General features: G+C 52.8%; 2 protein-coding genes across 2 annotated transcripts in view; one reads left to right on the top strand and one right to left on the bottom strand.

Moving 5' to 3' along the window:
- The first annotated feature begins 12,644 nt into the window (after positions 1-12,644).
- Positions 12,645-23,798, top strand: LOC103191436 (AT-rich interactive domain-containing protein 5A). The gene is made up of 6 exons (XM_042344420.1): positions 12,645-12,821; positions 20,310-20,407; positions 21,572-21,752; positions 22,248-22,300; positions 23,152-23,249; positions 23,582-23,798. The coding sequence occupies exons 1-6, from the start codon at positions 12,818-12,820 to the stop codon at positions 23,796-23,798; spliced, it is 651 nt and encodes a 216-aa protein (XP_042200354.1). The 5' UTR covers positions 12,645-12,817.
- Positions 23,799-23,934: 136 nt separating this feature from the next.
- aspdh (aspartate dehydrogenase domain containing) overlaps positions 23,935-24,011 on the bottom strand; it is a 3,106-nt gene continuing 3,029 nt past the window's right edge. Inside the window, exon 6 of the mRNA XM_042344419.1 lies at positions 23,935-23,991. Within this exon, the coding sequence (XP_042200353.1) occupies positions 23,935-23,991 (57 nt within the window). The remainder of the gene's footprint in view (positions 23,992-24,011) is intronic.

Raw genomic sequence — 24,011 nt, 5'->3', positions numbered from 1 at the left:
AGACTTGTGCGGCGTTTTGGGATGTCCCCTCAATGCGAAAGGAGCGACATAAGTTGTGAACCGCATCGTATTGTTAGGTTTTCTCCCCAACTATTTCGCTCTGTCTCTCTCACACGCACACGCACACGCGCGCATATATCTTTTATCAATCCTCTTGAACCCCTGAACGATAAGGAACTTATCGCGTCGAAGTGCATCAAAAGGTAATTACTGTCAGAGCCGCTTATTGTCAGTACAGTAACGGCAATGAGCAGTTGATCGTGTCCCGTTCAACTCAGAATGGGACAATTCTTCTGTCCTGCTTCGAACAAGTGTCAAAACACTTCAAAGTTGCTGCAATATAACTGTACTTTCACAAGTACATATGCGTCATTCAAACCACAAAACTTCGGTTCCTGGAACTCTCCAAAAAGGCCGATGAAATTTGAAGGGTTTTTACATTATGAATGTTTTGCTGTTCTGAGAATGAAACTCTTTTCTCTTCACTCCCCTTCCCCCCCCCCCCCCCCCCACCCCACCACCACCTCTGTGTCTCTCTCTCTCTCTCTCTCGTCAGTTTTTCTGTCAAGGAAACAAATAGATTGAACAAAGAATGTGGGTTGGAAATTTGTGCGTAACCATTTTTTTTTTTTTTTGGTCAACACCTCAAACCAAGCAGCAATTTGCGTCTTATGCAAAGATCCCTTGGCCCAAGTATAATGTCTCGGAGCGCTTTGCCACGAGGGTTAGTTTTGGGCGCAGAGCGGGGTAATGCGCGTGGTGGGGGGGGGGGCGGTCGAAGGGATAGGTGGGATTTAAAGGTGGGTAGAGATGGGGTGTGCAAGCAAGACCGTGGGTAAGGAGGAGGGAGTTCCAGAAGTGAGGGGTGTAGTTGCTGAAGGTTGTGGGGGAAAATCAAACCGCTCCATTATTTCTCCCGTCGCGTGCGTTGTGTGCTATACGGTGTCTCCGGGACGTGCCTCCGGGCGTGAGGTGGTTGTGGCTGATTGAAAACGGCCCCAGTCCGGAGCCATGTGTTATTTCCACTGTTTCACGTGGCTCAGAGCCGGTTCGGATCCTGCTCCGGGGCAGAGAGAGAGAGAGAGAGAGAGAGGCAGGGATTGAACAACCCCACTTCCCCTCATTACTGGAGATGTCCGTGAGGGGGAGCCACGAGACCAAGAAGCTCCCACAAACATCAGTTACAAAGGTGAGGTGGTGAGACCAGAGGGCGGAGGGGGTGGTGGGGGGGGGGAGGGAGGGAAGTGCCCACGATCTGGTAAAGACAGCCAGTGATTGCACCACTGGCAATGAAGCCACCCCTGTGCGCAACCCTGTCCCCCCACCCCACCCTTGCACACACCGCAGCCCCCTCCCCACCCTAGCCCCCCGCACACACACGAACCCCCCACACCCGCACACACAACACCCGCACACACAACACTTCTGCACCACTATCCCTGCACACACACACACAGCCCCAATAATAATATTGCATTTGATACAGAGCCTTATTGCATCTTCGAGACGTCTCAAAGCGCTTCACAGGATACACTGTAAAGGGAATTGACTGTGTAATTTGTGAGCGAAACGCGGCAGGCCCATTGCGGACAGCAGTGTCCCCACAAACAGCCGTGGGTTGAAGTGACCAATTTATTATAGTTTTTTTTTTCTTGAGGGATTATTATCAGGCGTGTGTGGGGAGTTAAGGTAACTTGCCCAAAGTTTGACTCCCGGCCGGGAATCGAACCCAGGTCTCTCGCTTGTGAGGCGAGTGCTCTAACCGCTGAGCTCCAGGACGATGCACACACAGTGTGGGGGGAGTCCAGGGTGGGGGAAGCAGGGAGATCGAAAGCACAGCACAGTCGAAGAAGAGGGTCTTGAGATGGTTCTTGAAGGTGGCAAGGGAGGGGACGAGACGGAGGGACTGCCCGATGGAGTTCCAGAGGGTGTGTGCAGAGTGGCGGAAGACCCGCCCGCCGATAGTGGGGAGAGCCAGGCGGGGGACGTGAAGCAGACCAGATCCCGCTGAGCAGAGGGAGGGAACAGAGCGGTAGGGGGTTAGGAGGTTGGAGAGGTCGGGAGGAGCAAAACCATGAGGAGCTTTGAAGGTGAGGACCAGGATCTTGAACTGTATGCTCTGTGTGATGGGAAGCCGGTGGAGTTGGATGAGGATGGGGGTGATAGGCTCACGGAGCCTGGTGCGGGAGAGGACACAGAGGGTTCTGGATGATCCCTGTGGAGGGATGAGTGGGGGAGGCCGACAAGCAGTGAGTTTGCATAGTCGAGCCTCGATGTACTGAAGGTGTGTATGAGGGTCTCGGGGGCGTGCGGTGTGAGATGGTGTCGGAGCCGGGCAATGGTGTGGAGGTGGGGGGGAAGGCAGAGCGGGTCATGGCGCGAATGTGGTAGAAAGGATAGTTGAGGGTCAAACAAGACCCCAAGGTTCGGGACTGGCTCAGCGAGGTGGAGTGTACAACCATGGATGGTGATGCTGTCAGCGTCTGAGGTACGGAGGCGCTGATGGGAGCGAATCAGGAGAGCTTCGGTATCGTTGACGTTCAACTGTAGAAAGTTGGCTCTCACGAGACAGTCCGGGGGCTGCTCCGGATGGAATGTTCCAGCTGTTTATTTAATTAATTCAGTGTTAGATACTGTCTCGTAGAGGACGGCGGAACGTTCTTCATAAGTGCCTGAGGTCAAACTCAAGACTTGACCCTTTTGGCTCAGAATTCTGACCTGGAGTCATCGGGAGCAAGAAAGGGAATGCCACAATTATATCTCCGCACGGGGGGGTGGGCAAGTGCCCAAGGGAGATCCCCGACATAGGATGTTCTGGGGGGATTTGCTGGGAATCGCTTGTGGAAGGTCTTGGGAAAGGGCAAAGGTGATGGTTCGACCTCCTTGTCTTGTTACTCCTGGTAACTCGACCCTGTTTTAACTTGTTACTACCAATTTAAGCCACGCCGTTGTCAATAACCTGACCATATTTATTTCTCGAAGATTTATACATATGTCTTAACAACCGTGCCTTCGGCTTGACTCTCTGCCCCCTCCTCGCTCCCTTCCTTCCCTCACCCTGACCCCCCTGCTCGGGGGTACCGACCTAACTGTCCAGCGCCTTGGGACGTGAAAGGCGCTCTATAAATGCAATTGGCGTTGTTGTTAACGTGTCGTCGAGCCCTTCGGAGAGACCAGTTGTCAGGAGTGTATTATTGTGAGGATGAATTAAATGTGTGAGCCTGCGGTCAAGTAAAGACCGACGCAAATTTCCTTTTAAACAGTAAAATTTAATACAATTCAAGCCGCCCAGAATTCTGCACGGCTTGCACTATCCATAATGGGCTCAGCTTGTCTCATGATAGTTACACGCGCACGCACACGCGCGCGCGCACACACACACACACACACACGTGTGTGGAAAAAACAAAGTTCTTGTACACAAGAGAGATGCCGAATATTCAACATCCCATTAATAACAAGAAACGAAAGGTGGAAATGAGTGATAAGGAAGCGGATGCAATAATGTGAAAGAAGACGTAGTAAATTCAGAAGTGGGTTGCAAGTGAACATTGAGGTTGTGTGTTATCTGATGTTATCTTTGGCACAGTGTCGTGTTTTTATCTCTGATGCAGGCTGGTGCCTCCCACACATGTCACAGTTTTACTTTCCAAAGCCCTGGTTTTTTCAATCTCTGAGCCTTTGATTTGCTCGGTAAGAAGAAAGACAGTTCCGCATCCATCAACCCGGCTCTTCGCTCGCTCAGTGAGCTACAAGTTCAAAGAGGGAAAACCCTGCTTTGTTGTGTTTCAGCGCAAACTTGTCGGAAATGGCAAAATTCCTGGTGGAAGACCAACCCGACTAAAAGGAGCTTCTTCAACCCATCTCTCACCCAGGTTCCCATGACCCCTCATACGCTACTGAATTAGCACGAACCCTTTGCCCATTTTCATAGTCACAGATCACTCTGCCCAGACCTGGAGGCCTGGAATCCTCTGAGCCTTGTAATCTTCCAGGCTCTGTGCAGAATTTTGGATAATTTCTGAAATTCATTCCTTTTTTCGAGAACTTTGAGAGTGTTCGGCGTAATTAATTAGACTGGACAGTGCGTAGGTGCGATTGATGAGGATTTAGACCGTGTAGACGGAAGGATGTATAGACTTGGCTCCTCATTGCTGTACTATTGATTGTGTGGCGCGGGGCATATTTCCTCCAGCACACGGATTGTCCTCTTTGCTGATCCGCAGAAAAACCAACCAGAGGACAACTGGTCCATGTCTGCCCAGCCACCTCTGCCTGCCCAGCTCTGCTCAGCCCTACCCCAGCCCAGCCCTGTCTATGAGCTGCCAAGCTCTGCTCAGTCCTGCCCAGCCACCTCTGCCCTGCCCTGCCCAGCCCTGCCAGCTACCTCTGCCCCGTCCAGCTCTGCTCAGTCCTGCCCAGCCACCTCTGCCCTGCCCGGCTGTGCCCCAGCCCTACCCAGTATGCCCAGCCCTGCCCCCTGCCCTGCCCAGACCTGCCTCAACCCAGCCCTGGCCCCAGCCTTGCCCAGCCCACTCTGCCCTGACTGCGCTAGGGGTGATTCAGAGAGGGAGCGAAGGCTGGAACGCAATGACTGATGGGGCAGTGCTTGTGGTCTGGGATTTTTTAACCCTTTGATGGAGGGAAAAACATTGGTGACACAGAACAACAACAGTAAGTAGCGCAATTTCAGTAAGTGTATGAATCATTTCTGCTTGTAAACCTGTGTGTAACTATAAACTACAGTGTTGGTTAGATACGGAGTAAAGTTTCCTCTACACAATCCGTCCGCACTTCCAGGTCAGAGATAGCATGGGTTAGAGTCAGTGTAAAGCTCCCTCTGCACTACCCGTGAACAAACAGGGCTGGTTTGCCCTCTCTGTTTTTGTCATTCCTTACCCTGGTCGACCATCTCCTTGTCCCACGGCTGAGATTAAGCCTTTACCAGCCCGGCCTTTGGCTCAGAGATCACTCAGATTGAATTGCATCAATTGGAACTTGAGCTCTCTCAGGGCGGTGGGGGTGCGCTGGTTGGGAGGGGGGTTAGGGGTGGGGGACTGCGTTGTCTGAGGTTATCTCTTTGGCAGAGACATGAAACCGTTAGGTCTGTGCCCTGTTAAGAGGTGGACGTTAAACATCCTGTGGCACTTACAGGAGAGGGGAGGGCAGCCGGGCTGAATCGCTCATTTAATTTGTGACTGGACGTTTCTGCCGCATTTGCTTACGATAGCACTTGACGGAGGTGGCCCGAGAACCTCTCCGACGTGTGTCAAAGGCATCTTGTGGAGCGGGAAGATGATTCGCTGTGCGGTGTGACCTAGCTAAAGCTCTGACCTCCTTAAAGCAGCAACTGTCTCACGTTGGAGACACCAAAGCAGCCTCCGCGCAATCAATGGCTGGTGCCTGTCAGCGTCCGGAGTTTGTTCCGTGCCGTTTAGTGCCCACGCCGTCTGTGGAGGCGGGTTGGCTGGCAGCGGGCACCTCGGTGAGTAACGTTGCAGGGAGGACAGAGACAGGCAGGAGGTGATAAAGACAAAGCGGGTCATCGAGCCTGCAGTAAACGGGGGGGNCTGCTCAGTGCCAGGCTGTGCAGTCACCCGAGGAGCTACCTGGTGTGAAGGGCGGCGGCGTTGTTGTTGTTGTTGTTGTTGACCCAGGGAATGATCAGCCCGGTGGCTCTCGGCAGATGCTCTCGGCAGGTGCTTAAAATCCCGAAAAGGCTTTCACTCGCCACAAGGACCAGCTGTGCTCGAGGGGTAGGAAATGACTGGGTGGGTGGGTGACTCATTACAGGACACCGAATTCTTGACAGAATGACTGATGGGACAGTTGCTGTGGTTTTTGTTTTACGCTGTTAACCCCTTCGTGGTGTGTGGGGGAGGGGGAGAGAGAGGGAAGAAAAACAACTCGAGGGCAGTTTTAAGAAATCAAATTTTTAAAAATTTCATGTATTCATCCCACTAGTTGAGCAAAAATGGAGGAGTGTTTTAACTGTAGATGTCGTCAAAGCTGCTCGCTTCAAGGGGTGACCGGAAGGGACAGATACCATCAAGTCTCTTTTAGCATCAATCAACCCCCTTTGCACACTCAGAAGTTTTGCTCGTTGTACCTCCCTCACTGCCCTGCCTCTCTGACCTCCTCTCTCTATCTCTCTCTCCCCCCCCCCCCACCCCACCACCACCCCCGGAAGGACGGAGACGCCAGGAAAGCAGCAGAGCTCCCCCACCCCCAGCACTGCGCGGAGCCAGCCAAGACTGTGAGTTCAATGTCCTGAGCTTTCCCTAATAAAGGGTGGTATGTACAGGCAGCAGGAAGTCCATTGCATAGAAGAGGCCATTTGGCCCATCTTGTCTGCACCTGTTTTCTTGCATTGCACTTAAGAGGGGTAGAGAGTGGCGGAGACATGGGAACTGCTGTGACCCTAATAAGGTCATGGAATAAGGCTGGATGGGCAGAAGGACATCCTCCTGTTTCGAGGTTCCTGTTTCATACCGTAGCCCAAGAAACAGCGTCAAACAAGAGGTGGGGGCGTGTGCGGAGGAGGGAAGATCGGGGTGCAAGCAGCCAGGAACTCGGCACTCAATGTGTTAATAAGTGCCATTTAAAATGTGATCAGAAACAACGATGTAAGAAGGTGCTGTTCAGGCAGCTCAACGGGTAATGTGACATCTCACCCCCCCCAACACCACCCCAGGCCCCCCTCTCGGGTTCTCATCGGTTGTCGTGCAGATTGGCGCCCGCAGGTGAAATGAGGCCCTGACACTCCCACCTGCCCTGTGAAACCAGAGAGCTTTACTGGGTCTCTAACCCTGACCTGGGAGTGTGGACGCACAGTGTGGAGGAGCTTTACTGGGTCTCTAACCCTGACCTGGGAGTGTGGACGCACAGTATAGAGGAGCTTTACTGGGTCTCTAACCCTGACCTGGGAGTGTGGACTTGGTGCAGAGGCAGCTTGACTATTATCTCTAAGCATTGACCTAGAAGGAGGGAGGAGTGCTGACAGCGTTTAAAAACATAAAAGTGGATTTGTTAATTGCTGTTTCCACTTTGACAAAATCCCAAATGGAAAGTGTCCCCTCGCCTCCGCTCCCCTCCCCTCCCCTCCGCTCCCCTCCCCTCGCCTCCGCTCCCCTCGCCTCGCCTCCACTCCCCTCGCCTCCCCTCCCTCCCCTCCCCTCGCCTCGCCTCCCCTCCTCTCCCCTCTCCTCTTCTCGTGCTGGGTATTCGTTGACTGTGAGTGGATTAAAACAGAATTCAGCCAAATATAAACGAGGCAGCGATACAATGGAAATTGCCTTTTTATAGCAACGCTGCAGTTTTACACTGACCTGGTTTGCACACGTGGAGAGCAGCCTGACTGAAATACCCCAAGGACCCGTGCGATACTGTTTGCAGTTTGAGCGAGTGTTTCCCCCTCATCTCGAGCACCAGAACCCGCTGGATCGCGCAACCCACGAGAGCTGAGAGCGACGGCCGGTGTGATCGGTGCGCTCTCGTCTCTGGGCGTCTGTAACAATCAGGTCTACTTCAGGCTCCCCACACCTTCCCCACCCCCCCCCACCCTCCACCCCACCCTGGCCACGCCACGAGCTTTGCTGTGGGGGTCATTCATCCCAGAGCCAGAGGATTGAAAGCAAGCGAAGAAGGTTAGTGGTGAGGGGTGGGGGGGGAGAGTTGGGGGGTGCGGGGAAGTTGGGACCTTCCAGAGACTTCCTTGAACTTGATACAGCACCTTATCACGTCTTCTTCGAGACGTCTCAAAGCCCTTCACCGAATGGTGTTGGCGGAGAGGCTGTCTCAAACAGAAGCAGGTCATCTCTTGATGCAGGTCTCTCTTACACGTCTCAAGGGGAGAAAGGGAATGTGATCAGATCACAGTACATAGGGGGGTGAGGGGACGGAATGGGGTTAGTGAGAGACCTACCGCACGGACTATGCAGTCTTACATTTTAGGACAAAGGAGGTGAGGGAATTTTGGGTGGAGAAGCTTTGTAAATATATTTACTAACTGATTTCCACAAATATCTAATCTATACTGTATTGTATGTATGTGTGTGCATGTATATATGTATATATATATATATATATATTGTTTTCTAATGATGTAAGTGTCCTCACACGAGGGGGGGGGGAGAAACAAGATTGTGCGGCAATTACTTTTCACTGCCCACATAGAAAAGGCACAAGGTGCAAAGTAACCGGGTGGGCAGGAGGTTCATTGGCAGAGATGGGTAGGATGTGAAAGCATCTGTTTGATACCGAAATGTTGTTTTGGAAATACACAACTTCACCAACAACTTACTCACACACACATACACGAAGACACTCACACGCACACTCCCTCCCTCCCTCCGCTCACACACAGACTCACTCTCTCTATCAAACACACACTCCCACACACGCTCCCACTCACCCACAGACACTCTCTCTCACACACACTCCCACTCACCCGCAGACACTCACCCACAGACACACAACACACACAACCACAAAATTTGGGCTTTAGTGACGACCATCATTAGGATTGTTGTTGTTGTTGTTGCTGCAGTGTAATGAGATGGGGACAGTGTAATGGCCTGGAGGGGCAATCTAATGGGCTGGGGAGGGGGGGGGGGGTGGGTGTGTGGGCAGTGTAATAGGCTGAGGGGGTAGTGTAATGGGCTGGGGTGTGCAATAGGCTGGGGGGCAGTGTAATGCTCTGAGGGGCAATGTAATGGGATGCGGGGGGCAATCTAATGGGGAGGCAATGTCATGGGCTGGGGTGGGGGATAGGGGTGCAGTGTAATGGGGCTGGGGGGGGAGGGGGCAGTGTAATGGGTTGGGCTGGGGAGGGGGGCAGTGTAACGGGCTTGGAGTGGGGGGAGGGGGTGTGTGGGGGGGGGGGGGAGGGGTGAGGCATGTGCTGAATTTCCGGAAAAACTGGAAAGAGTCCGTTATGTGACGGTAAAGTGTGGTGTGCGGTTGGGACAGGAAACCCCAGCGAGAGGTTAGTGCTGAGCCTGGGTTGTGATGTGCACTTTCACTATCATTCACACAGCGGCTCCCATCACGGGCTGCGAAGGGGAAAACCCCCCCCGTGCAGCCAACCGACAAAATATAATTCACGTCGCGTCGCCGGTGGGGTGGGGTGGGGGGGAGATATCAAGGCCTATAATACATGTGTAAACCATGTGTTAACTAACCCAGGTGTATCGTTTTCAGCGTGCAAGCATTCATAATAATAATAATAATCCTTGCATTTGATGTAGCGCCTGGTCGCGTCTTCGAGACGCCTCAAAGCGCTTCGCAGAGTATACTGCAAGGTGCGGTGACTGTATAATTTGCGGGCGAAACAACGTGCGAACCGCGTGCGAACGCGGCGGTAATCGTGAGCCGTTGCGGCCAGGAGGTCGACTGATCGGAGAGAGGAATGTGTACCTTTCAAACCATTCGTCTTTGCAGAGAACAAGGGGTGGGGGGTGGAGGGGGGGGGTGGTTAACGACAAGCCTGTATCTGCGCTCAGTCCCGTGATGAAGCGCATCTCCCGTTGGCAATCCTCGCATTTCCGGAGGATCCCTGTAGCTGAGCGGTTAGAGCATTCGCCTCGCAAGCGAGAGACCCGGGTTCGATTCCCGGGCGAAACACTGGGCAAGTTTCCTTACTCCACACAAACACGCACACGCGCCTCTGTTTACCAGCAGTCAGTAGGAACCCGGTTGTTAGTCGATCGGCCGATCGCTTTCCAGGGGTGGCTAATAATCCCGTCAAAATAAAGCAAAATAATTTGGTCCCTCAACCCACGGCTGTTTGTGGGGACGCTGCTGTGCGCAATCGGCTGCCGCGTTACTCTGTTAGGCACGTTGAGACGTCTCGAAGACATGATAATAATCCTTGCAACAAGAATCATGTGAGAAGGCGCTATGTCAAGTGCAAGGATTATTTGTTATTCCGATGAGATTACTGACAGTGACAAACAGGCCGTTTTATAATTGGAGCTGAGTGAAGATCCCTCGGGAGCCAGGAGTCAGTCAGCTTTATTGGGTTTCTCACCGTCACGGTTAAAGCCTCCGTTTGTCCCCTCAATGACCGATCGGCAAACAGCTCGACGGAAAATAACAACAATCTTCACACTTGGCATCGCGCCATCGAGTCTCTGAAAGCGCTTCACAGGATTTCATGGCTGAGTGTCGTGACTGTGTATTTTGGTGGCGTGTGGCGTGTGGAATGATGTAAACTCCGTCCACCGTTCTTTACCATCACTAGTGATGGCCACTTAAGCAGTTTCTCACCAAGTTACCGCACGCATTATCTGGTTATAGTTCCACGCATGCTCATCCATGCGCTCACACTCACACACACGCACACATATCCGTACGTTCATATCCACATACACTATACGCGCGCACTCACACCTGTACACAAACACGCTCACTCCTGTCCACAATCACTCACACACTTGCACAAACACACACAAGCTGCGATATCTAGTTCTCTGAGTATTGCCCCCTGTGCTGTCGAGCTATATCTAACGCCCTCCCCCGGCTAACTTCCTCTGGTATCCGGTTATGGAGCAAACACACAGGTTTCTCTGATGCCCGACGATGTTTAACTTGGGTCCTTTTCTACAGAAGCAGAATGCTTCGTCAAGGAGGCGCTTGATGCTGAGCTACTAACCAAGAAAGATAATTCACAGCCACAAAAAGGACATTTGTCCTCTGTATCTATGCAGGTTTTTATCTCCTGCATCGAGCTCTGTACTCCAAACCCAATCCCCTGCTCTTTCCCCCATCGTGTCCGCACTGGTGTCCACTCTCTCTCTCAGTGGACCTCTCTATTCCCATTCCCCATCGTGTTTGTGCAAATTAGCTGCCGCATTCGCCTATAAAATACGCAGTCGCTGCCCTTCGCGGTATATCCTCCCAAAGTGAATGTAAAGATTACTTTCTGACCTGAAGACAACCCTCTATCCTGGACGCTGTGTGCTTTATTCTTCTAAACCGCTTGCCTCTATTTCACATCCCCTTTGTCATTTTTACATCCTCTCTCCGACACCCTCTGTGTCTCCTACAACTTCACTTTCACCTTCGCTAGCCGAACACGGCCTCTCCCTCCTGAACCAGTCGCTCCCCCTTTCCCCCTCCAACCAGCGCCCCCACCCCACCCACTCCCCCCCCCCACCACCCGGAGCACAGAAACCATTGCATCCCGGGGTGTGTTTCTCTCGCTGTAGTTAGAGTATCAACACAGCGTCGGGTCCTCAACTGATTCCTGGCCTTCAGCAATTAAGGCTCAGGTTAGGACTCTCTCTTCTGGATCAGCTGGAGATTGGCTGCTGCGTTCACCTACAGGCCGCAAAGTCACTACACTTCATAGTAAAAACCCTGTGAAGTTTGGCAGGTTCTCTGGGGTTCTCGGCGCTGTATTGAATGCAAGGATTATTATTATTAACATGGGATGGGCTGTGGCCTCATTGGCTGTGAGCCAGACCATGTCCCAGAAGTGAGAAGACAGTGTGTGACCGGCTGCAGGGCTGGTTCCTCTCTTGCTGTTGACCTGCACCCAGGGCTTCCACTGTATCCTCGTCCTCCTGGACATCTCTGCTGCCTTCAATGGGGTTGACCACTATATGCTCCCTTATCCGCAGACATGGGGTCAACTTCCACATCCATTCTACCTCTCTGCCTCTACCCTCGACTTCAGGACCCACTGTCCTGACAGAATGTCCGTCAGACATCGAGCTCTGGATGAGAGTGAACTTTTTCAGTTGAACGTCAACAAGACCGAGGCTCTCCTGATTTGCTCCCGTCAGCACCTCCTCACCTCAGGCGCTGACAGCATCACCATCCATGGTTGCACACTCCACCTCGCTGAGACAGTCTGGAACCTCGGGGGTCTTGTTTGACCCTCAACTATCCTTTCTACCCCACATCTGCGCCATGACCCGCTCTGCCTTCCCCCCACCTCATATCCCGGCTCCTACACTATCTCACACCACAGGCCACCGAGACCCTCGTACACACCTTCATTACATCGAGGCTCGACTACGCAAACTCACTGCTTATCGGCCTTTGACCACCCTCCTCCCTCCTTCCCCCCCCCGCCCCCCACCTCCCCGATCCCGACCCCCAGCTGAAACACGAGTAGTTCAGCACCTTCAGATGTGCTCCCGACGTGAAAGGTGCTTTACGCATGTAATATTGTTGTTGTTGTTGACCTGGACACATTCTCCAACAAAAGAGGAAGTAGATCACAGGAGAAAGGTTCGGGCCAACAAGGTCCTTTGGAAGGAAAGTGAGGAACAGTTGTGGAGCTTCCCTCGTGGCTGTTAAAGACCGGGGATTTCCACGCGGTCTCCTGGTAGACAAGCCCTTCGGGATGAAATTGGCTGTTCACTTCATGGCTGTAGTGACTGTGTATTAGTGGCCAGTTTGTGTCCCTCCTCTCAGAGTCTTGCAGTGAGTGACCAACATCATCATCAATGGGGGATGGGAGGTGGGGGAGTGTTCCCCCCCCCCGCCCGCCTGCCCCGAAACGCACACACAGGACTGGGGAAGGAGGGGGATGTGTGTATGCTGTGACACGTGTGCGCACGCGCACACACACACACACACACACACCCCACACACACAAACACGCACAAACATACGACAAGTCCCACGTGGTATTGAGAGACAGGAGGCGGGGAGAGAGGCGTGTTGTGGAGCCCAGGCTGGGCTGGGCTGGTTCTTTGGAAATTTAGTGCTGTTTGATGTGTATCTGGTGAAGAGAGAGAGAGAGCGAGAGGGAGAGTTAGCGCATGGAGTAAAGCGAGAGGCATTTCTGCTCACACACTCCGAAATGGGTAAGTATTAGGCAAGAGAAGCCCAGATGATTTCTATCGGGGAGGGTTTTGGGGGGTGAGGGGATGGGAGGGGGAATTATATATATATATATATACAGTGAAAGTTCAATTGTAATTGTGCAGCTTTATATAAAAAAAAGTTCATACAAATGGAATAGAGACGCAGTGCGGAGTGAGCAAATGGAACTCACTGGTTAATGTGAGAAGGCGGTGCAGAGTGTTTGCTCAGTGGGTTGGGATTTTGGTGTCTTGTCTGTATGTGTGTGTGTCCGTGTGTGTGTGTCAGTGTGTCTCCTTTCAAGACCCATCTCAAGACACTCCTCTTTGACCGTGATTTCGATCTCCCCATCTCACCCCCCCCCATCTCCCGCTGCCCTCCGCCCTCCCCGATACCCCCCCCCCCCCCCCTCCCCAGCTCGGGTCCGAAACTCTGACTGTCCAGCGCCTTGGGCCATCCTCCCGCCGTGAAAGGCGCTTTACAAATGTAATTTTGTTGTCGCTGTTGTTGTGTGTGTTAGTGTGTGTCTGTGTGTCGGTATGTGTGTGTGCGTGTATCAGTGCATGTCTGTCTGTGCGTGTCAGTCTGTGTATATCTGTGTGTGTGTGTCTGTCAGTGTGTCAGTGTGCATGTGTGTGTCAGTGTGTGTGTGTATGTATGTGTGTCTGTATATGTCAGTGTGCGTGCGTGTCAGTGTGTGTGCGTGTCAGTGTATATGTGTGTCTGTGTGTGTGTGTGTGTATCAGTGTGAAAAGGAGCATCTTGTTGTCCAAATGCCAGTCACAGTGCAAACTCTGAGAGCAGAGCAGGACCGAGGTGTGAGGGGATTTGATTTCAGTCAGTGACATGGTGTGAGCGAGTGAGACACAGGATATATCCCGTGTGCCCCCAGTCACCACTTATCATAACAGTAATAAACCCGGCATTTGAGATGACACCTCATCACGTCTTTGAGACGTCTCAAAGTGCCAAAGCCGGGGTGGAAGGGAGGGGGGGGGTGTGGGGGGAATATTATGAACCATACTTGGAGCTGATGTAAGTCAGGCTGTCTATCGCAGCGGAAGTCTCAGCGAGATAGAGGACTTGAACCTGGATCTCAGATAGTTGGCCAGGACACTGGCGAGGAGAGAAACTTCCTTCTTGGTGTCCAACAGGATCGTTTAACATCCACCCAAATACTTTTAGAGTCACATCTGAAGGATGGCATCTGCAGCAGTGCTCTCCACCACCCACCCCTCCACCCCCACCACCCACTCCACCACCCCCCCCCAAACCCCCCACCGTGAGCTGGTTGATACATCAGCAAAGTTTTCTTCAGATCTTCATCAAAAGCTAACCCATTGCCAGGCTGCGAATGGCCAGGTTATGAGTCAGAGCCTCGGGGGATTTTGGCACAAGTGTTTTTGTAGAAAGTTCTGTAATCATTCCTGTGGAAGCTAATCTGAGTCTTGCTACGCGTGACGTCGCTGGAAGGGGAGCAAGAGGAACAATATAAGTGCTTTTGCTCAATACTTATATCCAGTTTTGCTGAATCTGGTTTACAAGGAAGGTTTTATATAAATTGTGGTATCTGACACCAGTGCTGATGGGAAGTTGCTGCTATTTTCTTCAGTCACTACATTTAACGGTAAATCCTTTGAGACGACACCGCCTCCACCCCACCCCCCCCCGCCGGCGAGACGCGATAAGGCTCTGTACCAAATGTGAAGATTATTGTTATTATTAATAATACAAGCAATACATTTGGTGCAATGCCTTTCATGCCGTGAGGACATCTCCAAACCCTTCATGGGATTTACTGTAAAGTGTGAGCAACTGCGAGAGAGCCCACTCTCTTCCACCGTCATCTCCCCAACCACCCCCCACCCCACCCCCTCTATTCCTCCCCTTTCCCCCTTCCCGGTCCTCCCCCTCACTGGTGACTGGGGATACCTGAGAGATGGAGCCGGGCACGAACACAGCTGAAAGATCACTTTTTGGAGCTAAAACAAAGGTTTTATTCAGACTCGGAGAGAAACAAACCATCACCAGGTGAATAAAAACACAAAACAAACGCGCTGTTTGCCCACGCGCTCTGGGCAAAGAGAAGCAGAGTTTCTCCCAGACGGTTGTGTAGTGACTGTGTGTTTTGAGGGCGAAAATGGCTCATTCACTGCAGGGCTGTGTTTTTTTTTTTTTGCAGTGTGCAAACCGGCTTGCTGCATTTGCCTCCTGAAGCACAGTCACTACACACAGCCAGTAATCTCTTGCGAAGCGCTATGAGGGGTTTCAGTAGCAGTCTCGGGGTGGGGGGGGGGGGGGGATTTGTCTCTCTCTGAGCTGCACGCGCTGCTCAGGAATGATTAACGATGGAGCCAGCTTTGCGCTGATGCGGACACTTGGGGAGGATCGGGGGGGAAGGTCACTCACAGACAATCATGTTGAAGATCAAGGGCGAACGTTTCTCTGACAAAGCCCTTTCGCGTGAGAACGCTGTGAATGCACACGTGTCCAAGGCGTCACGAAGTGGTATCTCATCCACACACCCACCCCCACCCCCTTCCCCATCACCCCCCCACCTCTCCGCGTGTCAAATAGAAGTCACCAATTCCCTGGCCAGCGGGACCGTTCCCTCAGGCATGTTTTCTCCCGCTTTATCCAGGTTTAAACGCTGTGTAAATGCACGTTGTTGTCGTGGTGTTGGCTTATGTCAAGTCACTTGGCAGTGAATCCCCCCCATCGTCGCCCCCGACACACAAGGCGCTGTACGGAATGTGCAGATTATTGTACTATATTACTAATATCCGGAGGGATTGCTGAGCCACTGTATTCCCACACGTCAGTGAAACAGCCCTCACCGCCTCTGTAATAAAAACCGGAGTCACTGGGAACACGCGGCAGGTCAGGCAGCATCCATGGAGAGAGGAAAACGAGTTAATGTTTCAGGTCAATAATCTTTTGTCAGAACCTTTTGCCCTCGGTGCCTTTTTTTGTTAAAGTTCTGGATGTTTTGCTTGTCTCTGTCATTTCTCTGTCGCTGTCGCTGTCTCTGTCCTGGTTAATGTCTTGCTTCTTACCTTTACATTCCCCCCACCTCCTCAAACTCTACCCACCTGTCCCCTCCCTCCTATCTCACCTGTCCCCTCCCTCTACCTCACCTGTCCCCTCCCCTCCACCACCCACCTTGTTCGCCGGCTTCCCCTTCTCATCCCCCCACTCTCCACTCTCAATGCTAATCTGTTAGTCATTCATTCATCTGATCAAACCTAATGGTTTTCTTATCCCTTTCATATTTTTCCTATTAATATTAATGCAGAATAAATACTAATTGTGGCTGCAGTGAAACCTTTTTATCTGGTCGTATGAGAGGGTGGTCCTTGTACGTGAATTAATATGAGAGGAGTTTGGAGTCAGGGCTCTCACACGCCTGTAGCACATACACCTCTGGTCAGATATTTGTGGGTTTAATCCCCACCCCATCAGGACCTTTATAATAATAAACCATGCATTTGATGCAGCGCCTTATCACATCCTCGAGACGTCTCAAAGCGATTCACGGGATACAGTGTAATAAAGGCTGTGTCACAGTTGCTCCAACTCAGGGCTGGGAGGCACCATCCTACGGATGAGACGTTAAAACCGAACGCCACGGAGATCTTTTAACGTCCGTCTGGACAGGGCACAGACCGGGTGGGTCGGGGAACCTCGGTTTTTAACGCCTTATCCATCGGACAGCTCCTTCACGTGGGGCTTCTCATCAGTGAAACGCTCACCTCACGAGCGGGGAAAAGCACCTGCTCAGTAACGGGAGGTTGGATTCAGGAACCAACGATGTCTTGTGAGGGTGCTTTTCTCTCTCTCTCTCTCTCTCTCTGTTTTTTCCAAAGAGGAAGTGAGTAATAAGAGGGGAAATTCTTTTGTGTTTAATAACACCAGAAGTTTGAAACTCCTGTGTTTCACAATCATTTTAGAAAACAATGCCTAGGCTGCCGGCTCTGACGAAATAGACCTGAAATGCAACTCATTTTCTTCTCTCCATGAATGCTGCCCGACCTGCTGCGTGTTCCCAGCCACTTCTGGGTTTGTACGTGAAATGAGGGGCTGCGGTGGGGGTGGGGAGTGGTGGGGTGGGTGAAGCTATCACCTCGTGTGTGGGCGTGTTGGGGTTAGTGATGAGGGATGAGATCGGACGGACCTAAGTGCCTCCTTCATTGCGACTGATCTTCAGTGGGGTGGGGTGGGGTGGGCTGACGGTTATGAACGCACCGGCCTTGACGAGCGCCAAGTTCCCCTGTTAATTATGGTGCTGTTTCCACACAGTCTTCAAACTTGTTTTAGATTTGCTTTCAGTTTGGGGGCTGTTGTGGGAGGTGGGGGAGGGAGTCGGGGAGGGCGGGGTGGAGGGGGGGCGCGGAAGGTGCTTGTTCTATACGATCTCTCTGTGGTGATGGGTTCAAAGCCTATTTGAGCCAATATCTGACGCTGACTGGAGTCCAAGAGAATCTCATCCAGTTCTCAATCCAAATGTTTTCATTGCGTTAAATAATAATAATCCTCGCATCTGATACAGCGCCTTATTGCGTCGTCGAGCGCTTCACTGGATTTTACCGTCAAGTGTATTGACTGTATTTTTAGGCGAATGTGGAAGTTTATTTAAAATATGCACTTATTTATTTACAACCGTAATATTTGGTGCGAATGCCAATTCAAAACACTCGCAGAGTGCCACATCTTCTGTGACAATTTTATTTCCTTTTCTCCCGATACGAAAAAGATTCGGTTTGTTTAGCGGTACGTTCCTTCCCCTCATCGTTCCCTCGGTTCTGGCTTCGGGAGCCGAAGGGCCTCCTTTACCGAGTTTATGACCCGCCGGGCGCTCGCTGTGGGTTGCGCTGTGAGATCCTGGGACAGCACCGAGTGCCGTAGAGCAGGTCCCCAGGGACGACCCGCGAGAGAATCCTTTCCACCTTTTTCCAAACCGCCTTCGGGTCCCAACCCTCCAAGAGGAGGTGGTCGTGCTGACTGGCCCAGACCTCGACCGACCATGCCCTGAGGTGGGAGGGGGTTTGTCTCCATTTTATTGCCAGTCGGGCCATGTCCTGACGGCTGTTGGTCAGGGCCGGCGACGAGGTGTTTGGCTAGACGTAGCTGGCTGTGGGCGCAGGGTATCTCCCGATCGGGTCTGGCCTCTCCCCCTTTCGAACTGTCTCGGCTACCTGCCGCGCAGACCACTTGGTGATTGCGCCGGGATCTGAGATGTCGTTCTTCCGGAATTTCAAGATGGATCGATCCCTGCGGACACAATCCAACCTGGACCCCCCCAGATCAGTTGGAAGATCTTTCTGGTGACCGCTGTGGTCAACGGCCAGACCTGGGCCACAAACTCTGAGAAGGCCTCCACGCTTTATCACCAGGTTTTTTCCGGTGATGGACAGTGAGCTCCGGTGCCACATCACTGGTTTCGTCCTCACTGTACCTAGACGCTCCTCCCAGCTTTTCTGACCCGCCCCGGCAGCCCCGAACCAGATGCCGAGGGCTTTGATTTAGTTCTGGCTTCACCCCAATTGGTCTGTGACTGCGTTCTTTCCAGTCTCCAAAGTACGTCACCTGGTTTTCTTGGTGGTTGACCTTGGCTCCCGGGACTTGCCCAAACCGGTCGCAAAGGCCTGGCAGCTCGAGACCAACTTTTGGCTAGCGCAAAGGACGGAGACATGATCCATCCACAGGGATGCCTTGGCTTGTATGTCGTGGCTGCCCAGGATGGTGACACCTCTGATGCTCTCGTCCCTCCTGATGGCCTGTGCAAAGGGTTCGATGCAGCAGACAAACAGGGTGGGGGGTGGGGGTGGGGGCGCAGGTAGGGGGCAGCCAGGAATCTTCGGCCCCAAACCGTGCGGGTCTGGTCTGGGGTTATTACCCGCTTGAGGACAGTCTTCATCTGCTCAGAGATCACCTTTTTGCCAGGATCTTACAGCCCACATTCAGGAGTGAGATCGGTCACCAGTTCTTTATCTCCTCCTCCTCCCCCTTTTTCGTTTGTACAGTAGGAAGATGCTGCCTTTCCTCCCAGATTCTGCCAAGGTCCCTGCATGTTACTGTTGGCCTCCAGGTTTGGGCCCATCACGTCCCACAGAACCGAGTAGAGTTCCACCGGAGGCTATCACCCCTGGGGGCGGGTGGGGGGGGGGTCTTACCGGGCTCGTAAATTTGCAGCTAATTTAGGTACAGCCCTGTCCAGACACACACCAAACGTCGGTGAAGATTTATTGGAGGTTAAAGACCCAGAGACTCACTATCACATCGGCAGGATTTACAATCACGTGTCTGTGGTTGGTGTGAAAATGAAAATGGTCTTTCACACCACGGAGATCTGAGCTGAGCCTCTCACTGCCTGGCACCTCAGGCTCACACTCGCACACTCAAACACTCACAACCTTACACGCTCACACCCTCAAACCCTCCTCGTCCCCTGACCTGATGGTCAGACCCACTGGAGAGGTTCAACCTCAGGCCAGTGGCTGCTATCCTCTGCCCTGCCCCAGGCTGTGCTTTGCGCTCACTGCACACCGGCCTCACCCACTGTTTGCTGTTTGCGCTGACGTCATGGGAATTAAATATTGTGGTATTTATCATAGAAACAGGATTAGGCTATTCAGCCCCTCAAGCCTTGTTCTGTAGATGTCTGGAACTCTCTTTCTATCCCTCCCAAAGGATTGGGGATGGCAGATCCATTCACGTTTTCTGAAGCGGATCGATGTTTGTTCGGTCAGGGTGTTAAGAGATATGGGGCCTTCGCAGGTAATTGGACTTGTGGTACAAGTCTGCCATGATCTTGTAAAATGGCTGAACAGGCTCGAGGGGCTGAATGGCCTCCTCCTGTTTCTATGTTTGTATTTCTGAGTCGCACTGTGACCTGCTCTGTCATTGTAAACACCGTCTCGTGTGGCGTTCCTCAGGCTCTGTCCTTGGTCCCCTCCTCTTCAACATCTATGTGTACCCTCTTGGTGACATTATCCGCAGACATGGGGTCAAATTCCACATGTATGCGGGTGATACCCAACTCCACCTGTCTGCCTCCACCCTCGACTCCATGACCACTGCTGTCCTCACAGATTGCCTGTTGGTCGGGCATTCAGCCTCTTCTGTCCCCACCCTCTGGAACTCCATCCCACAGTCCTTCCATCTCATCCCCTCCTTTGCCTCCTTCAAGACTCATCTCAAGACCCTTCTCTTCAACCGTGCCTTTGGTCACCCTCCTACCCCTACCCACCTCGCCCGCCCTCACCCCTCCTGATCCCAACCCCCAGCTCAAGTGTGGATCCCTGACTGTCCAACGACTTGGGACGTCTTCCTGATGTGAAAGGCGCTGTGTAAATGTCATTTGTTGTTGTGTACACAGGTTGGGTTGGGGTACGGGGGTTGAGTTGGGGTACGGGGGTTGAGTTGGGGTACGGGGGTTGAGTTGCCAACTCCATTGTCTCACCCTTTGCTCACCATTGATTGCCTTCCAGCTCCTGACCTGAAGGGAAGATCTCGCAAGAGGAAACTGTCCTCAGACTGTGAGGGGCAGGACTGCAGTGACTCAGACCGTGACCAGCCTCAGTCCAAGGTGCCTTATGTGACGCATTGTAATGTTTTGTGCGTAAGCTCATTCCAATTCACAGACCCGGGTTCACAGTTAAAAGCAACGGCGGTTTCTGTGGTGTGGCCTTGTCTGATCGATGCTACGTCAGATAGCCACCACTCATAAACAAACAGCAAGATTTGCTCTGTGAATTGTAGTGAGTGGAAATTGTGAATGCAGCAGTTTGCCTCCCACTGCTGTGCATGAGCTGAAGAGTGTTTGTTCGGCTTGTTTTTAGACTTGAACTCGCTTCCCTTCTCTTCTCTCCTCTCCTCTTAGAATCGTAGAATATTACAGCACAGAAGGAGGCCATTCAGCCCATCGGGCCTGTGCCCCGGCTCTTTGGAAGAGCTACCCAATCAGTCCCACTCCCCCATGCGCTCTCCCCCACCCCCCAAACCCCTGCAAATGTTTCCTTTCCAAGTTCCTATCTAATTCCCTTTTGAAAGTTGTTATTGCATCTGTTTCCACCGACCCTTTCAGGCCGTGAGTTCCAGACCGTAACAACTCTGTGGGTAACAACATGTCTCCATATCTTTTTTGCCAATGATCTTATGTCTGTGTCCCCTGGTTACTGCCCCCCCCCACCCCCCCAGTGCAAACAGTTTCTCCCTATCTACTCTATCAAAACCCCTCATCATTGTGAACAAGTCGATTAAATCTCCCCTCAACCTTCTCTGCCCTAAGGAGGACAATCCCAGCCTCTCTCGTCTCTCCGCATAACTGGAGCCCCTCACCCCTGGTACCATTCTGGTAAATCTCCTCTAAGCCCTATTCAAGGCTCTGCACAACTTATAAAGGTTTAGCAAAACGTCTTTGCTTTTGTACTCTGTGCCTCTATTTATAAAGCCCCAAAACTAACACGCTTTCTTAACAGCTGTCCAACCTCCCCTTCTTTTCTTTCCTTATCGTCCCTTCTCCTCTCTTCCCATCTCTGAACCCCCCCCAAGACACTGCTCTGTGTGAATGGAGCTATATACGTACTTGTTGTTGTTCTCTCCTCTTCTCCACCACAATGGTCAACATACAGTGACCATCCTCCCCCTCCCTTGGTCCATAACACTTGGTCCATAATCCCTCCTCCACCCCCCCCCCCCCACCGCCGCCCTCGCTCGGTGACACTGTGTAACTTGGAGCTTGACTTGGCAGATGAAATGTGATGGGATGGAGCCGTGCTCGGAGCCAGTGAAGCTCTGCGGAGCGGGAGCGGGAGAGGACAGTGTGCAGGCCTCTGGCCTGGAGCAGCAGCACTTCATCACCAACCTGTACAGGTTCATGAAGGAGAGCAACCGGCCAATCGAGAGGATCCCTCACCTCGGCTTCAAACAAGGTGTGCCCTCTCTCCAGCCCCAAATCCCCTTCGCTTCCCTCTCCCCCCCCCCATCGAGGCTCAAACACAAAGTCCTCATCTCTTCCTGAACCAAACACTTCCAAAGCAGCAGGTTCATGATTTCAACCCCTCCCTCCCCTCCCTCCCTCGTCCCACTCTCCCCTCCCCCACCTCCTCCCCCTTTCTCCCCTCCCCTGGAGACTTTCCAGGCTGACGCTCCGGTGCAGTGGTGTGTGGGGGGGACGGGGGGTCAGTGCCACATTGTTGAAGGCTTCGTCCTATGGATAAGACTGTAAAGTGAAGTCCAAGCAAACAACACCGCTTCCCCCCAGAAAAAATGACTGGTTGTGCCCATTGTGTCCAAATTGGCTGTCGGGTTGGAAACCAATACACAATGATTGGTTGGTTGGTTGGTTGGTTCCCTGTGAACCAGGTCTGAGAGGAGAGTGAGTTACCTTAACCCTAACACGGTCTCTATCTCGTGTCTCCCTCCAGTTAACCTGTGGACCATGTACAGAGCAGTGGAGAAGCTCGGTGGTTATGAAGCGGTAAGTAGCACACTTATTGGTCAAGTAATAATAAGTTAATCCACCTCACCCCCCCCCTCCCTCGCCCCTGCCCCCCTCCCTCCCCCATTCCTCGGCCCTTCCTCGACCTCAACCCCTCCCTGAACCCCCTCCATGCAAGCTTCCTCGGCCCCGCACCCTCCCTCGCCCCCTCCGTCTCCTCCTTCAAGGCCCATCTCAAGACTTTCCTCTTTGATCGTGCTTTCGACTCCCCTCCCACCCCACCCCACGCTCACACTCCAACCCTCTTGATCCCAACCCCCAGGTCAGGTGCAAACCCTTAACTGTCCAGTGAGCTTGGGATGTCCTCCCGACCTTTCTACCTGCAGGATGTGAGGACCAGGTCTGAGGAGTGTAGCTCAGTCTGACCCCCCACAGCAGCCCACACATACAGTTGTCCTGGTCAGCAATTCTCCCCCCACCCCCACCACCAAATATATGTGGGGACGCTGCTGTGTGTAAATCAGCTGCCGAGTTCACCCACAAAATGCACAGTCGCTGCAGTTTACAATATAGATCCCGTGAAGTGTTTTGAAACGTCTCGACGACGTGACGAGGTGCTGCATCGAACGCGAGGGGCTTTTGTTGCGGGTTGAACCGGAATCAAAGGGGTCTCGGCCCCGCATGGCCTCCTTCCCTGTGGTGTACGTGTCCCCGATTCCATGAGGTTTACTGCTTCCCCCGATAAAGTGGGGCAGTGTTGCCTTTCCATCCAGAGGGATATAGATTGCACCCAGAAACTCTCCATCCCCTCTGCATCCCTCCCACCACCATAAAACCCCCCCCCTACCCCCCACCCCACCATCTCTCTCTCACGCTCCCTCTCCCTGCAGGTCACCACAAATCGCTTGTGGAAAAACATCTACGACGAGCTGGGCGGAAACCCGGGCAGCACGAGCGCAGCCACGTGTACGCGGAGACACTACGAGAGGTAGGAACTCCCCCACGCCAGGGTCTCCCCAAGGGGGGGAGGATAGCTTGTGACAAAGGGGTTGGTGGGGTGGGGGCTGGAGGGTCGTGCACAGGAGAGAAACTCTGTATACCCCGCGCTTGTCTAATCATTGATCGTAGCCGATTCCTCTAACAGGAGTCCCTGTGGCTCAGGGGTTAGAACCACAACTATTTGTGGGGGCACTGCTTGTGGACACAAAATACACAGTCACTACACTTTAGAGTCTATCCTGTGAAGCGCTTTGAGACATCTCAATGACGTGGGGGCTTGGTCCTGGGGGATGGACAATGACGGGTTGTGGGGGTCTCCAGGCTGGTGCTGCCGTACGAGCGTCACATGAAGGGAGAGGAGGACAAACCGCTGCCCCCCCTCCAACCGCGGAAACAATACAAGGTCCTGAAGAACAGAGAGGGGAGAACGGCGAGCACAGAGCAGGACAAGCCGGGCAAGAGGAAAGCCAGCAGAGACACACCCAGCACGGAGACACCCACAGTGAGTTCATCTACCTTCCTCTGTGACCTTGCCTGACACCCAGACACAGTAAAGCTCCCTCTACACTGTGCGTCCGTCCACACTCCCAGGTCAGGGTTAGAGACACAGTAAAGCTCCTCTACACTGTGCGTCCACACTCCCAGGTCAGGGTTAGAGACACAGTAAAGCCCCTCTACACTGTGTGTCCACATTCCAGGTCAGGGTCAGCGACACAGTAAAGCCCTCTACACTGTGTCCACACTCCCAGGT

Source organism: Callorhinchus milii, unplaced genomic scaffold (genome assembly GCF_018977255.1).
Source record: "Callorhinchus milii isolate IMCB2004 unplaced genomic scaffold, IMCB_Cmil_1.0 Scaffold28, whole genome shotgun sequence".
In the NCBI taxonomy this organism is placed as follows: Eukaryota; Metazoa; Chordata; class Chondrichthyes; order Chimaeriformes; family Callorhinchidae; genus Callorhinchus; species Callorhinchus milii.
The sequence above is the reverse complement of the archived record's forward strand: the minus strand, read 5'-3'. Positions and strand labels throughout refer to the sequence as shown.

Bases quoted from the DNA above. Each gene is read 5' to 3' on its own strand.
- LOC103191436 (XM_042344420.1), top strand. The intron at 20,408-21,571 runs GTGCCTTATGTG...TTGACTTGGCAG, and splicing joins GTGACCAGCCTCAGTCCAAG to ATGAAATGTGATGGGATGGA. The intron at 22,301-23,151 runs GTAAGTAGCACA...CTCTCCCTGCAG, and splicing joins AGCTCGGTGGTTATGAAGCG to GTCACCACAAATCGCTTGTG.